General features: G+C 34.7%; 4 protein-coding genes across 4 annotated transcripts; 1 reads left to right on the forward strand and 3 right to left on the reverse strand.

The window, feature by feature from the left end:
• Positions 1-152: 152 nt before the first annotated feature.
• On the reverse strand, positions 153-2191 carry DFA_05308 (uncharacterized protein; the record flags this gene model as incomplete). The annotated part of the gene is made up of 2 exons (XM_004360970.1): positions 153-977; positions 1070-2191. The coding sequence occupies 2 exons, from the start codon at positions 2189-2191 to the stop codon at positions 153-155; spliced, it is 1947 nt and encodes a 648-aa protein (XP_004361027.1).
• Positions 2192-3892: 1701 nt separating this feature from the next.
• On the reverse strand, positions 3893-11025 carry utp14 (U3 snoRNP protein; the record flags this gene model as incomplete). Its single annotated transcript, XM_004360971.1, has 8 exons — positions 3893-3934; positions 4464-4531; positions 6304-6452; positions 6835-7040; positions 7339-7437; positions 8167-8433; positions 8510-10438; positions 10522-11025. 8 exons carry the CDS (start codon positions 11023-11025, stop codon positions 3893-3895), a joined length of 3264 nt encoding a protein of 1087 aa, XP_004361028.1.
• Positions 11026-11489: 464 nt separating this feature from the next.
• DFA_05310 (uncharacterized protein) lies at positions 11490-12562 on the forward strand (the record flags this gene model as incomplete). Its single annotated transcript, XM_004360972.1, has 3 exons — positions 11490-11605; positions 12019-12068; positions 12516-12562. 3 exons carry the CDS (start codon positions 11490-11492, stop codon positions 12560-12562), a joined length of 213 nt encoding a protein of 70 aa, XP_004361029.1.
• A 114-nt stretch (positions 12563-12676) lies between these two features.
• veg111 (hyaluronidase) lies at positions 12677-13922 on the reverse strand (the record flags this gene model as incomplete). Its single annotated transcript, XM_004360973.1, has 2 exons — positions 12677-12714; positions 12899-13922. 2 exons carry the CDS (start codon positions 13920-13922, stop codon positions 12677-12679), a joined length of 1062 nt encoding a protein of 353 aa, XP_004361030.1.
• Between the last annotated feature and the right edge of the window lie 332 nt (positions 13923-14254).

Consider the following 14254-nt stretch of genomic DNA (forward strand, 5'->3'; position numbering starts at 1 on the left):
ATAAATATGTTGTTGGTTCAAAGAGGTCTATTATAAATAATGAATCTATACAATAATATTTGAAGATGCGAAAAGTTGATGTTTGGCCGTTGGTTGGTTGGTTGGTTGGTTGGTTGTGTTGTAATATTTAAATTTCTATCTATTTGTTGTTTTTAGGAACAAATAATATTATTAATATTCATAACACCAGTTTTAACATCAGAGCAAGAAAATCTTCTTTTCTTGACACGGGTGTTATCATCTGAGAGATCGGCTACCATCGATGATGGCACTTCTGGTGGATCACTTAGACTTTGAAAACTATTTGGATGGGATGGATGGTTCTCGCTAATGATGGTTGGAGAGGAAGAGTCTTGTTGGTCTTCCAACTCTTCAAATTGAGTGGCAGTCATTGCCAAGGCATCCAATGAAGAAACGGCACAAAGGCTTTCGACACTTGAGGTTCTGGTAGTTGTAGTGGTGGTTGTAGTGGTGACTGGAGTGGCGGTGGTGGTGATGTTACGGATATTGTTTGTACAATCGGTGGTATTTAAAATGCTATTATGAGAGATTGATCGGGTTCTGTGTGTTGTAGTAGAGAATGGAGAGCTTTTTACATTGATTTGTTGAACACCATTAATTTGGTGGTTATTGCTATTATTATTATTAGTATTGTTGTTGTTGTTGTTGATGTTGTTGTTGGTAATGATTAAAGTGGAGTTTGAAGAATTCGATGATTCATCTTCAGAATCACTTTGATCGTCGAATGATATTTGAGGTGAAGAATTTGAAATGGGTGACATTGATGGGATCTCACCATCAACACCATGGAGGGCGGCAAGGGCAGAGGCAGTAGCCGAACTATGATACTTTTTATATTTCTTTCTACCCCCACTTGAAATTGGTGTGGTTGAAGTACTCGAGAAATCTTCAATCTTGGCCGAATTTCCATTTGAAGTAAATACTTTAGTAATACTAGTTGGATAACAAAAAGTATTCTAAAAATAAATAATAAAATTAAATAAATATTAATATTTTTTTTCTTTTTCTTTTTTCTTATTCTTATTTTTTCTTTTTTTTTTTTACTTACACTAATAACTTTAAATTCAACAAGATAACCAATAGCACCAAAGAGAGTAGTGATAAAGGACATATTTTGAATTGGATTTTCAATCCATAATCCAACTACTTTGGAGAACTTTTCTTGCTTTTGACTACCAAATGTAGATTTAAAGAGTGGTAGACTATTGCAAACGTCCCAGAGTTGTTTGCGAGACGAAGAGGAGAGAGCGTCGAGTTGGGGACTCCAATAGTCTAAAAGGGCCAATTGTTGTACTACGGATTGGAACGAGATACCCCAGAGATTGGATGTGGTCAATTGTGGGATGAGATATGGATTGGATGGGACTGTACTCTCGTCGTCTTGAGTCTGTGGCGAAAACTCCTTAAAGAGGTTAAAGTTCTTTTGTTGGGCACTGACAAAGGCCAAGTTTAACATTTGGAGGGCTTGAAAGTGTGGTGTTTGTTCATTGATTAACGTGTTGAGAAAGGGTGTGATCTTGGCAGACGATCTGCTATCGAAAAGTGGGATCTCTGGCAAGGACAAATCGGAAATATCAATACCAAAGGAATCACGAACACTCAAATCAGCAAACTCTCTCCACACGTGTGAACGAGCAGATGGTGAGCACTTGTCAATTTTCTTGCACATTTCTCGGAGATTGCAAATAATAGTATCCAATTTTTGGATGGTTGATAAACTATTGGTAGATGACGAAGAAGAAGAGGTGGTAGGTTGTTGTTGTTGTTGAGAGGAAGTAGAAAATGTAAACTTGTTTCCAAAAACGGCCGACAATGAAGAAGATGAAGATGAAGATGTCATAGAAGATGGAGAAGAGGCGATTGGTGGAGAGGAAATGGCTGGGGATTGAATGTCATCGATCAAAAGTGGGGAATTTGACCTTGAAGACGATGTCGATCTAATTTGTTGAGAGTATCCATGTTGATTATTCGAATTGTTATTATTATTATTGTTATTATTATTATTGGTTGTGAATGGAACTCTGGTATCTTCGTCGGTAGATATCATATCATCCAAAGATCTCTTGTGTGGTTGATTATATGATATGATTTCTATATTATTGAAATTCTTATTCTTTTGTTTTTGGTTATGATTATGGTGGTTTAGATTATTAATTGAATTGGATGTCATTTTGGAAAAAAAAGATAAACTATGAATATTTACAAAAAAAAGGTTGGTAATATTATAATTAATATTATTATTATTATTATTATTATTAGTATTATTATTTACAAAGGTTGGTAATATTATTATTATTATAATTATTATTATTATTATTATTATTTACAAATGGTTGGGTAGTGAGAAAAAAGAAAGAAGAATTTCTATTAATAAAACTGTGTCGATCAATATTGATAATTATTTTTGTGTACAATGAGAATAACAATGAAATTAATTATATACAACATAATATAAATAAATAAAAAAAACTATTTATAAACTATTAACGACGATTATTTGGTTGGTAGTTGGTTGTTGGAAATAATTAAAGGAAGTTGTACAACAATAAATAAATAAATAATAGATAGATACAAATAATGATGATGAACAAAAAAAAAATCAAAAAAAGATGTTGGTAAAACTATTAATTACTTAAAAATCTATCTATTGCGCAAGTGCAAAAGTTGGTGGTTATAAAAGAAGTTGAAATATTATCTGTAGATAAAACTTTAAAAAAATAAATGTGGGAGATTGTGTAACACTGGTAAAACTAAAAAAAAAAAAACTAAGATATTTAATTATTTAAATGTGTGTGTGTATGTGTGTATGTATAAATGAAGTTGTAGTTGTTTAAGTGGATAAAACGTAAAAAATAGCTATGCGATCCTAACCATCAACCTCCCCTTTTTGATGTTGGTTGGTTGGCCTTGTCACCCACCAATCACGGCGATACTTTATCGCGCAAGTAAATAAATTTAATTAAAATTAATTAAAACTTGGGAAGAATCAACGAAGATGTAGTAAGTAGTAAGTAGAGAAGTAAGGACCGTACTGGTACCAACCACCACACAAAAAAAAAGTATGATGTTGTTCTAAATTGGTGGTTGGAACTACTTCCTCTTAAACTCTTATGGTAATTGATTACGAAAGAAGAACAAGATAGATTGTAAAAAAAAAAAAAATCTGATTTTTTTTTTTAAAACTTCATCTTTATCTGTTACGTAAAATCTAGAACATTCTCTGAAAATGCAACCATGCTTTAATTTACCTTTCTCTCTCTTTTGAGTCACACAAACAGGTATTATGTAATAATTTGATGTAATGTTACAATTGATGAATGAGAAAAAATAATAATTAAAACAACAAGTTGATTGATTTGGGGTTGGTTGAATTGGATTGTCGAACACATCAACAAGATAATTTGATAAATATCAAACAAAAGTGTTGTCGTAGTCAGAGAAGATGAGAGATAAGAGTAAGCCAATATATAACCACAAAAAAAAAGGGTATTCCTTCCTTAAATGGGTTTACTCGGTTTGGAGATGACCAAGATGGGTTTTCTCGGGTTTGTTGTTGTGATGGGCTTGCCCACGAGGATTAGTGCCAAACCTGGTGTGTATCAACCCAAAATATAGATAGATAGAAGTAAGGTCGGGGAGTGGGAGAGGAGGTAACAAGCCCAATCTCTTTTTTTAAGAATGGGGAAAAAGTTGATGAAAAGGCATGTTCCCCGATTTCGTAAGGGGAGAGATGAAGTGTTGACTACTTTGCGAGTGTTTGATGATTACCTTGAATTGGGGTGTGCCTGTGAAGAATATAGATATATAAAATTCTTCAATGTGTGTGTGTATGTTTAACTGTGTAACTATAACTATCTGTGAATGAGATGAATTAAAAGTTATCCTGCAGCGAGTGCTCGTGTACTGTACCCAACTAAAAGAATCTGATCTGCTTTAGGCTTTCGCTTGTTCAAATGGACAAAGATTTTTATAGATTTTTTTCGTTAATTTGTCAGACACGAGAAATAGAGGGGACTGGGATCTAGTTAATTAATCAAAACAGCCGACGTCTGATACCATGAACTAGATCTGGTTCAATTCACGCTATCTTTAGCCTTTTTTTGTACAGTCGACAAGATATTTTCAAATAACAAGTGGTGTAAAAAGAAAGTATGAACTACTCGATTCGATAACATTAAGTATCACAATAAAAGATGATGATAACAAATAGGGGACAAAAGAAGAAGAAGAGAAGAAGAACCACAAACACAATCACAGATTCATTCTATCTTTTTAAGAAGAAGAACTGAACCACCAGGTTACTCTTTTCATCCTTTTTCTCTTTACTATCAGAATATTGAATTGAATTGAATTGATATGATAGGACAGAATTCTTTCACGAGAAAACAAACAACAAATAATGACTTTGATTGATGTATAATGACGATTACAATGATATTTACCTTTTGGGTTGTGGAAATTGAATCTGTTTGAATCTGTTTTACAATTGGTGTATGGTTAGTTACTTTTTCTATATAGAATAGAGAGTAGAGAGAAAAAAAATAATAATAATAATATTGCAAAATATATAATTATATAAAAAGATTGATTAAAGTTAGAATCGAAAAGTAAAATAATAATAAAATAATAATAAATAAATTAAAAAAGAAAGAGTGGAGTGAGATGAGATGAATGTAATTGGATTGGTTAAGAATATATCTCTTCTACTCTACTACTTGTTCCATTCCCTATTTTCAAAAGTATAAATTAAAAGAGGAAGATATTTTATGGCATCGTGATTATTTGATTTCTCAACACACACATCCACCTACACCTTTAATCTTGATCACCTCCCTCATCCTATCCTACCTTTGTACACTTTTTATTTCTGTATGAATGAATGGGATAGAATGGAAAGGCAAACATAAAATATACAAGTTTGTGGTCATTGGCAATTGAAAACCCCATTGTCATGAATCCAATGATTGTGTTCAAATATACTCCTCCTCCTCTTCCTTTCAACAATCACCCACACATGCTCGAAATATTAAAATAATAAATTCCACAGGGAGGGGATCGATGTAGGGTGGTTCATATCTTCTTTACGATCATCCCTCCAATCAAAAACAAGCGAAAAAATCTGGATTTTTAGGGGTGGTTCCACAAAAAAAAGTTGATTGGTGGTGCTGATCCTATCATATCAATAATATTGATGAATAAGATAGATAGAATCGGTGTCTTTGGAAACAAAAATATATACACAATAAAGAAGAAAGAATAGGATTTTTTTTTTTAACAAGATAATCTTACTTTTTGTTTTTTTTTTTTTGGTTTTACAAAAGTGGTATTTACAAATATTAATGGTACAATGAATATAATGATTGGCAATGATGATGATGGATTATATATATATAAAAAGATATTATTAATTTTAATTTATGAATTATGAATTATGAAATATGATTCTGGGTTTTAAAATGGTACAATAAGGAAATATTACAAGATTTACAAATGATGAAGATGTGGATAGATTAACAATGTAAAGATATATCTATATTTGTTGTTGTTGTTGTGGAATTAATTAAATAAATAAAAGTAGAATTGAGGAATTTATCAAGTGTGTTTGGAAAACGTTTATACTTATTGGTGGTTTGATCGACACTTGATTGATAAATACTCATCATTAATCAGAGAGTCTGATGGAAAAAAACAAAATACCACTCAATCAAGTGTGATTTACTAAAACAGGCGAAAGGGTTGTAAAAAATCTAACAAATTGATTGACCTTGTAAAATTAGAGCCCCATACCCCCACTAATTGAATCTGCGTATACAATCTCTCCATGCAGGATAGAGAGTTTGGAGAGTGTCGATTGATCAAGTGTGCAGAGCCGTATTCATTCCTTGCATCATGTATTCTTTGATCCGGATTGTAAGGCTGCTTTCTTGTCTGAAGATCACACACACTCTTCATCTCTACCCTCCATATTTAAAGGGGTAGGTGGGAGGGTGGCCCTTTAATATTATAAAGTAGAGCGGAGAGATGAATCTACCACTCACTAGTATAGTGATGAATTAAATCACCTTGTTGTGATGTTCTTCCCACACGGATATTTGTCTAATATCTAAAATCCCAACAACACCCAGCCCAGAAAAGTACCCCTAGATCCGATCTCTCACTCTCCAAACTCTTTTAAAGGTTTACCCCCTCTTAATGTCTTTAAATGAACAGATCAGAATCCTCTCTCTCTCTCTCTCCTCTTAATCTTTTTTAGAACCATTATTCGAATAAAATTTAAATTACCTTTTCCCCCCGGGTAAGGTAGGGTTGGAACATCAACAACAACAACAATGCCCACACATGGGGTGTAGTTGTCAACATTGAGAGTACAATGACCAAATTGATTGAAAACAATCAATATAATTGGTGTTGTTTGAACATCATCACTTGTTCTAAAATTGCAATGAAACAGATTACAAATTAATGCACAATAATAATAATAATAATAAGTGTGGTAGGGGATCATATGCTTGGTTTTAAAATCTCACTATTGGGGAGACCCAATCAATCAAACAATAGAATGATGATTGATTGAATACTATAATAAACAAATTATTTATCTGTCAGAGAGATGAGAGATAATGTAAGACAACTTGGATATTCTTTTTCACAACAAAAAAAAGGATTCAATTTGATTAGATGGTTTATTTCTTTTTCTTGTTTAGGTGTTGATCCTCGAGTTGTTTTAATATCTTCTTTTCCTGTTGTTTGTTTGGAACAGTTTGATTTAATCTGGTAGCTGTTTTCTTTTCGCTCTTTTTCTTTTGTTGTAACTCTTTGTTGAACTGGGACAATTCTTTTGTGCCGACTGGTTGGATGGTCACACCAGCCTCGACACGCAACTTGGGTTCAATCAATTTCTTAAATGCAGAATATGTATTCCAATCTGGACCAATTGGAGTTTCCAATGTATTTTCATATTGTTCCTTGTTGACATAATGACGTGGAATATTATTAATCATATATTTACCAATTCCTCCCTAAATTTAAAATAAATAATAATAAATAATAAATTGTTAGTTTAGTTAAAAATCAAGATCATCTCAATTATCGTGAGATGGTAATCATCCAATCATCCAATTGGAATTGTTGTCATTCTTGTCGTTGTCGTCGCCCCATTCCCATCAGTTTCCAAAAAAAGGATAATATCCTTTTTGAAACGAGATAGAACAATAATAATAATAGACGAACACGAATTCGACAGCCGACCGGATTGGTGTTGTTGGTTGTGATATAGTATAATACAAATGTCACGAGGACATGATGGTTGATTCATACCTTTAGAGCTGCATCGTCAATAATAACCTTATTGTTGGTAATATCTGTTCTCTTTGAAGCCAAATCCTTAACTTGAGCATCACGTTGGATTTTTTGTTTCTAAATTAATAATAAAAGATATTTCGACGTTAGTTAACTATTGAACGAATGTTTGTGCGAGTGGTGGTGGACAGATACAAAGAATCCCAAGTCGGGATTGATTGTCTATGCCATTTATCGAAAAAGAGAGAGGACATGAGAGAGAGAGATATATAATGAAATGGGGTTGATTTTATAAACAGCGATGGATGGTTTGATGTTGATGATCAGATTATCTAAATTTATCAATGAACGCGATGGAAGAGATTTGTTGTTGGGGTATGTTGTAAAAATAGATGTAGTTTATGGGGTGATTGTTGGTTGGTGGCGGAACCACCACAAAAAAACCACGTTATCAACCCAAAATGATTTTGACGATTCGTTTTCCACATGCAAGGACACTGACACACTTTTTTTTTTTTGATCAACTACTCGATCGAATAAAAGTAAGAAAGTGTCACTGACCAAACCGCATTGCATGAACCGAATAAAAACTAACGGTTATTCGTACACACGACAACGACAATAGGAATAGCAGTAAACCCTCGGGGTTTCAATATTATTCGAATAAATGAAAATCTTGATTTTTTCTTTGAACTTGTTGAATGTTGTTTGTGTGTTTGAGTTGTGGCTCATCTATACCAATTCCAAAAATATACTTATCTCTATTCAAACCTTTTCCTTTTATATCTCTTTCTCTCTTTCTCTTCTCTTTGTCTTTTTTTATATCTATTTTTTTTTGTAACATACCTTTCTTTTTTGAATTTCAAATTTACTTTGTTTTACACCATCACCAGCCCAAGAACCCCAACCTGGTAAAGAAGCATCTTGAGTTGGAGCAACTGCATTTTCGATTAATTCATCCTTTTCTTGTTCAAATTCCTCTTGAACACCATCATTTTCAAATGCCTTTTTAAGGAGATCCTTTTGTTTCTTGGAGGTGATAAGAGACATTGATTGATTTTTCTTGCTATTCTTGTTGTTGTTGCTATTCTTTTTTGGTTTTTTTAGAATCTTCTTTAATTTCCAAATCACCAGATTTTTGAGCATCTTCCATAACCTTGTCCATATCAATCATTAATTGATTACTTGCTTTTTTCTTTTCCTTGCTACCAGTTCCAGCTTGACTTCTTTCTGTTCCGTTTATCCATGGATTTGAATCGGCCGATTCCTCTTCCTCTTGTTCATCCTCTACATGTTTACGTTTCTTTTTATCATTTTCGTCAATCTTGATCTTTACATAGTCTGCAACCTTTTTGTTTGTTGAAGCTGTGATATCACTAGACTTTACATTTTCAATGTCAACAGAAGCAGCTTGACCAACTGAAATAGATGTTGAAGTTTTCATCTTGTGACCACTTGAAAAGGCAACCTTGTCAACTAATTGACCAGTAGTATCAGACTTTGTAGTTTGTGATTGTTGTTGTTGTTTGGCAACTGGACGATGAATGGCGATATGACCACTATACTCCTTATCAATTTGTTGTTTCTTCTTTTCTTGTGCTTCCATGGCATCATAGTCGTCGTTGCCATGAATCTTTCTTTGGATTTGTTGGTCGAGGTCACGCTCGACGCTGTTTTGCATAAACTTGAGTGCGTTGATACCCTTGTCCGAGACGATTTCCTTGGCGTTTGGATTCATGCCAAGGAGACCCAACTTTTGTTGGATTCTCTCTTTGATGGGGAGAGTGGTGTCCAAGTCCTCGACATCACGCTCGCTAATGTCTCTGTCAACCGACTTGTACATTTGTTCGTCCTTGTTGTTGGAGGATGGGGTGTCATCGTCATCGCTAGCATCGCTGTCGCTAAACTCTTGACGTACACTCTTCATCTTGTTCTTGAGCTCGAGGTGAGTCTGGTGTTGCTCGTTGATGGCTTGGCGACGCTCGAGGTTGAGACCGCCCTTGAGCACATTCTTCATAAACTTGGACTTGTTGGTGTGACGTTGGTTCATACGCTCGACGATACGAGCTTCTTCGGCAGCCAACTGCTTGTGACGGGCATACTCTGGGTCGAGCTTAGAGAGCTCTTCGTCACGCTTCTCCATCTCCTTGATACGCTGTTTCTTGAGGATCTTGCGGTACGTCTTGCTCTTGATCTTGGACTGACGCTTATTCTTTTGTGCCTCATAGTACATCTTGTTACGCAACGCAATGATCTCGTTGAGACGTTCCTTGTCTTCGTGTAACTCCTTTTTAGTCTTTTTCTTCTTGTCCCCTCCAGAGCCAGCTGCGTTGACAGCCATGTTGTTGGGGAGCCCGTCCTTTTTGAGAGCACTGCCAATGAGTCTGTTGAGGTCGGTTGCTTGGGTAGCAGTTCCCAATACACTGACATCGTTGACAGTCTCGACACGACGCTTGTAGACGACGGTGGCGAGTTCACGTTGGTGTCTGATGAAACGGTCCCATTTGGCCAACGACTTTTCAACATCTTGTGTGGCTATCTTACGCGACAATTTAGCCTGGTCGATATGGTTCAATGGCTTGGACAACGCACCTCCACCACTAGCAACACCTTGTAACTGTGTCTTGAGTTGGTCAAACTCCTCGGGCATCATCTCGAGCAAGTCACCAAGATCCAACTGGTCGTCGTTGGTTGGACGTACACCATGTTGAGACTCCTTGCTAAACATCTCTGTCACATCTGGCAGATTACTAAGTTTCTTTAATTGAGTAGTGTCCAATCCTTCCATCAACTCTAACATCTTTTCATCATCCTCTTCTTTGAATTCTTCATCTTGTTCATCTGGATTATATTCTTCACTTTCATCGTCACTTTCATCCATCATCTCTTCTTCAGCACTAAACATCTCTTCACTGTCATCGTCACTTTCATCCATCTCCTCTTCATCTTCTTCATCTTCTTCATAAAGTGATGTTGTTTGTTTCTTCTTTGGTTGTATCTCTTGTTGTTTTGGTTGTTGTTGTTTCTTTGGTTGTGGTTGTTTCTTTGATGATGATCCACTATCCAACAAATCAGATAAATCAACAAATCCATCTCCATCTTCTTCTTCAAAGTTTAACTAAATAAACAAACAAACAAACAAACAAAGTTAGTTCTTATATAAATATACTATGTATCTATGTTATATTATCTCTTTCTTACTCTTCTATCCTTTCTATTTGAGAATAATGAACCATCTTCATCCATATCATCGTCAGTTGATTCACCCTCGGAACCGTATAATTCATTTTCGCTCAACTCTTCGTCGATAAACTCTGGTTCCTTTCTTGCCAATGATTCAACGTCGGGAGTCTCTTCATCACTGTCGTCTACGTAGCTGTGATATCCAACTGCAGTTTGTAACTCTTCAGCCTTGTCTTTCTTTTCGAGTCTCTCTTTTTTAAAGTCTTTAAAGTTGTCTGGTGCACCTCCTCTTCCACCACGACCACCTCTTGAGAAGCCTCCTCCTCTGCTACCTCCTCTGCTACCTCCTCCACCTCTAGAAGAGAAGCCTCCACGACCACCAGAAGAACCACCTCTTGAAGAGAAGCCTCCACGACCTCCACCTCTTGAGAATCCTCCTCCTCCACGAGATGAACCACCGCCACCTCTTGAGAATCCTCCTCCTCTACTACCTCCTCTACTAATACCTCCACCTCTATTCATTCTTTAATGTTATCGATATATATATATATATATAAAATGTAAATAGAAGTAAGATAGATATGATGAAAAAGGATAAATTAAAAAACGAGATAGATAAATAGCTCATCCCCTCAATCCCGCTGTCATTGTGAGAAAAACCGAGCGAGTCGTTTTTTTTATTTTCAAATATATTTGATCCAGTCTCATCAAACAAGATGGATGTATGTGAAGAAGACAAAGAAAGTTGATAAATAATATCAATTAAGACAGTAGATATCTGTTAACAAAGAGATAGATTCAAGATTAAAAGAAGAAGACAAATATATATATTTAAATAATATGTTTTATGGTATTTATTTTTAAGATTATAAAATTTTTGTAAAGTAATAATAATGATACTGTTAAAAAGAAGGAAAGGAAATTAGTATTAGAAATGGAATGGATAAAGAGTTGTGATTAAAACAACATAATGGAAATAAATAATAATGTCAGCCGGTAACCCATATTTTTGTACACGTTGGGTGTTTCAACATACTCGAATGTCTGTCCGCCTGTTGCAATTGTCATCATCAAAATTATTTATATTCCATTATGTTCAACAGTAGATTGAAACTTACAATAAGCATATAATATTGTAGTACAGGTTTAAAAGATACTATAAAAATAATACTAATATTTGAAAGAAATCAAATGTTAATAAATGATAATTAGATATTTTGTATAAAATATTAATTATTATTATGTATTGTCAGCGTCCGACTGGAACAGTTAAATCACCAAAGGTTTTCTGTTGTCCCTAACTATAGAATATCATCATAATACATAATAATTATTATTTTTTATAAATATGTTGATTTATTTACCTTTTCTATAAATCAATGATTGTAGGACATGAGGTGGTGATATTATCACAGAGCTTGTTTTGATCCTATAGAGTAGAATACTTTAAAAAAAGAAAAAGAGTAAAAGTTAATAATCAAGTAGAGATTGATAAATTATTATTTAACAATAAAGTGATGAATCAGTCGTTAAAGTTATCGGCAGCAGTCGTCCGACATATGCTTGTATAAGATCATCATTTTGAACATTCTTCCTTGTTTGTTTATATTAATTGATATTTACCATTAAAACAGCTGTTGGGATGAACGTGCACCGGAAATAGAAAGCATTCAAATATTGAAGTTTCTATTGGACAAAAGGACCGGAATGAGAGGACTTTGAAAAAAGAGCCAGGAAGACTAAAGAGTAGTCAATCACACTGGACTTTGGGGTTTAAACTTTTAAGGCATATTAACTTTAAAGAGAAAGAAAAAGAGTAGATTTAAATTAGTATATATCGAATATGGTTGTTGAAAAGATTAAAAAAAAGAAGAATTATAATAGTGTTTTGTCATACAATACTTTTAGTTCACATCATGAAATTGACATAAGACAGGGGATAACGACTCCTTTTGGAGTGTTATTAATCATTAAAAACAACTATTATAATTCTTCTTTTTTATATTTTTTAGATTTGATGTATACATACAAGTTAGACTGTTTGTTAGCTGTTAGTTAGACAAAGAAGTGAAGTAAAAACTATGAGACACGGCTTCGTTTTAAGTGTGTCGTACACTAGAAAGAAAAAGCGAAAAAAAATGATAAAAATTAAAAAAATTAAACAAACAAAAAACTAAGCACGATGTCTTTGTAAAAAAATGAATGCTTGTCCTACATGATTATGTAAAACTCTTAGAGTCATATGAAATGTCTCACTCATCACATTCAAAGTTCTTCTTTTTTTAAAAGATGAATAAATAATTGGATTTATTTGTTTGTTTTGGATTCAAGATAGATAGTATATCTATCTCTTTTATCTTTTACCACCAAGGTGTAGGAGGAGAAGAAAAGATACCAGAAAGTGAAGGGTTGGCAGATTCAAATTGAGCAATGTTGGTGTAATAGGCGTCGGCAGAGATGGCAGTGGAGAGACCTGATGTGACAGTGGCGACAGTCTGGGTACTCGAATGCAAGAAGCCATTGTAGCTTAACCAAGATGCCCAGTATGCAGCTGCTTGTGGGACGCTGCATGATGGGAGAGTGGGTGACGAACCAGCAGCGGCAGACAGTTTACCGAGACAGTAGATGTGGTGCACAACACGTTCGAGGGGATACGCAAGGTTAAGTATATATCCATAGGGTGATGTAAAGATATTGTTTTGTGTTCTACCAGAGATCATACCCCATGGAATACGAGCACTTGTGTCTACAGCAATCCAGTTATCCCAAAACACTTTAGAACGACCCGATGACAATGTTGGAAACTGTGCAGATGAAAAGGTACTAGGTGTAATAGTCTCACCGGTAAAGATCATTGGTACAGTCGATGCAATACCGTCGATAGTCTGGAGATTGGTGTTCCAAGCGGTACGAGTGGTTTCTTGGTAGTAGTAGGATGGTGTTAGACCCCACAGCTTCATATTGGGTAGTGTAGTGTTCAAGTAAGAGACAAGTTGTACCTCTCTGGTTTGTTGTTGGCTCGTTTGGACACCTTCGGCATCATCAAAGTTTAAACTGTAGAATCGAATACCGGCCGATTGGATTTGGGTCAATCTAGTGACAATGGCAGAGTAGTCAGTACCTAACCAACCTGGACGTAAACCATAGACGAGTTTGACACCCACCTGGGTAGCAAAGGATTGGGTCTTGGTCCATTGAGCAAGCTCGGCAGCACTCCACAATGCCATAGTATCAACTGGTGGTTGTGCGGCATACCAATATACACCCAAACCATTCGATGCCAACAATTGAATCAATTGATTACGTTGTGTTGCACTGTAACTACCAGATTGTCCATTCACAGCATCACCAGTAGGCCAATAGAATCCCTCTACAACACCAACATATGGATTGATTTGACCGTTAATCAATTCTAACATTTCAATTAAACATATAATTATAAATTAATATAATGATGGTCAAACTTGAATTTTAGTCACTAATCTGCTTGCAAAACATACCCATATTCAATAAACAAATAATTGAAAGTAATAATATAATCTTTAACATTGTGATTACAAATAATTAAATAAATAAATAAATAATATAATAAAGTATACTAAATAATGAGAACATCAAGGGTCTGTTAAATGGCCTCTGGGTTTCTGATAGTTGAGATATTTTGGAATTTCGGGGGGTTTGGGATATCGCCCGGAAGATATCTTTTGATGACTTTTTATTGTTTGAATTGGTAGGTTGGTAGGCAAATTTG

Source organism: Cavenderia fasciculata (assembly GCF_000203815.1).
Source record: "Cavenderia fasciculata unplaced genomic scaffold Scf_Dfasci-G-o-80e12.f1-5, whole genome shotgun sequence".
Taxonomy (NCBI): domain Eukaryota; phylum Evosea; class Eumycetozoa; order Acytosteliales; family Cavenderiaceae; genus Cavenderia; species Cavenderia fasciculata.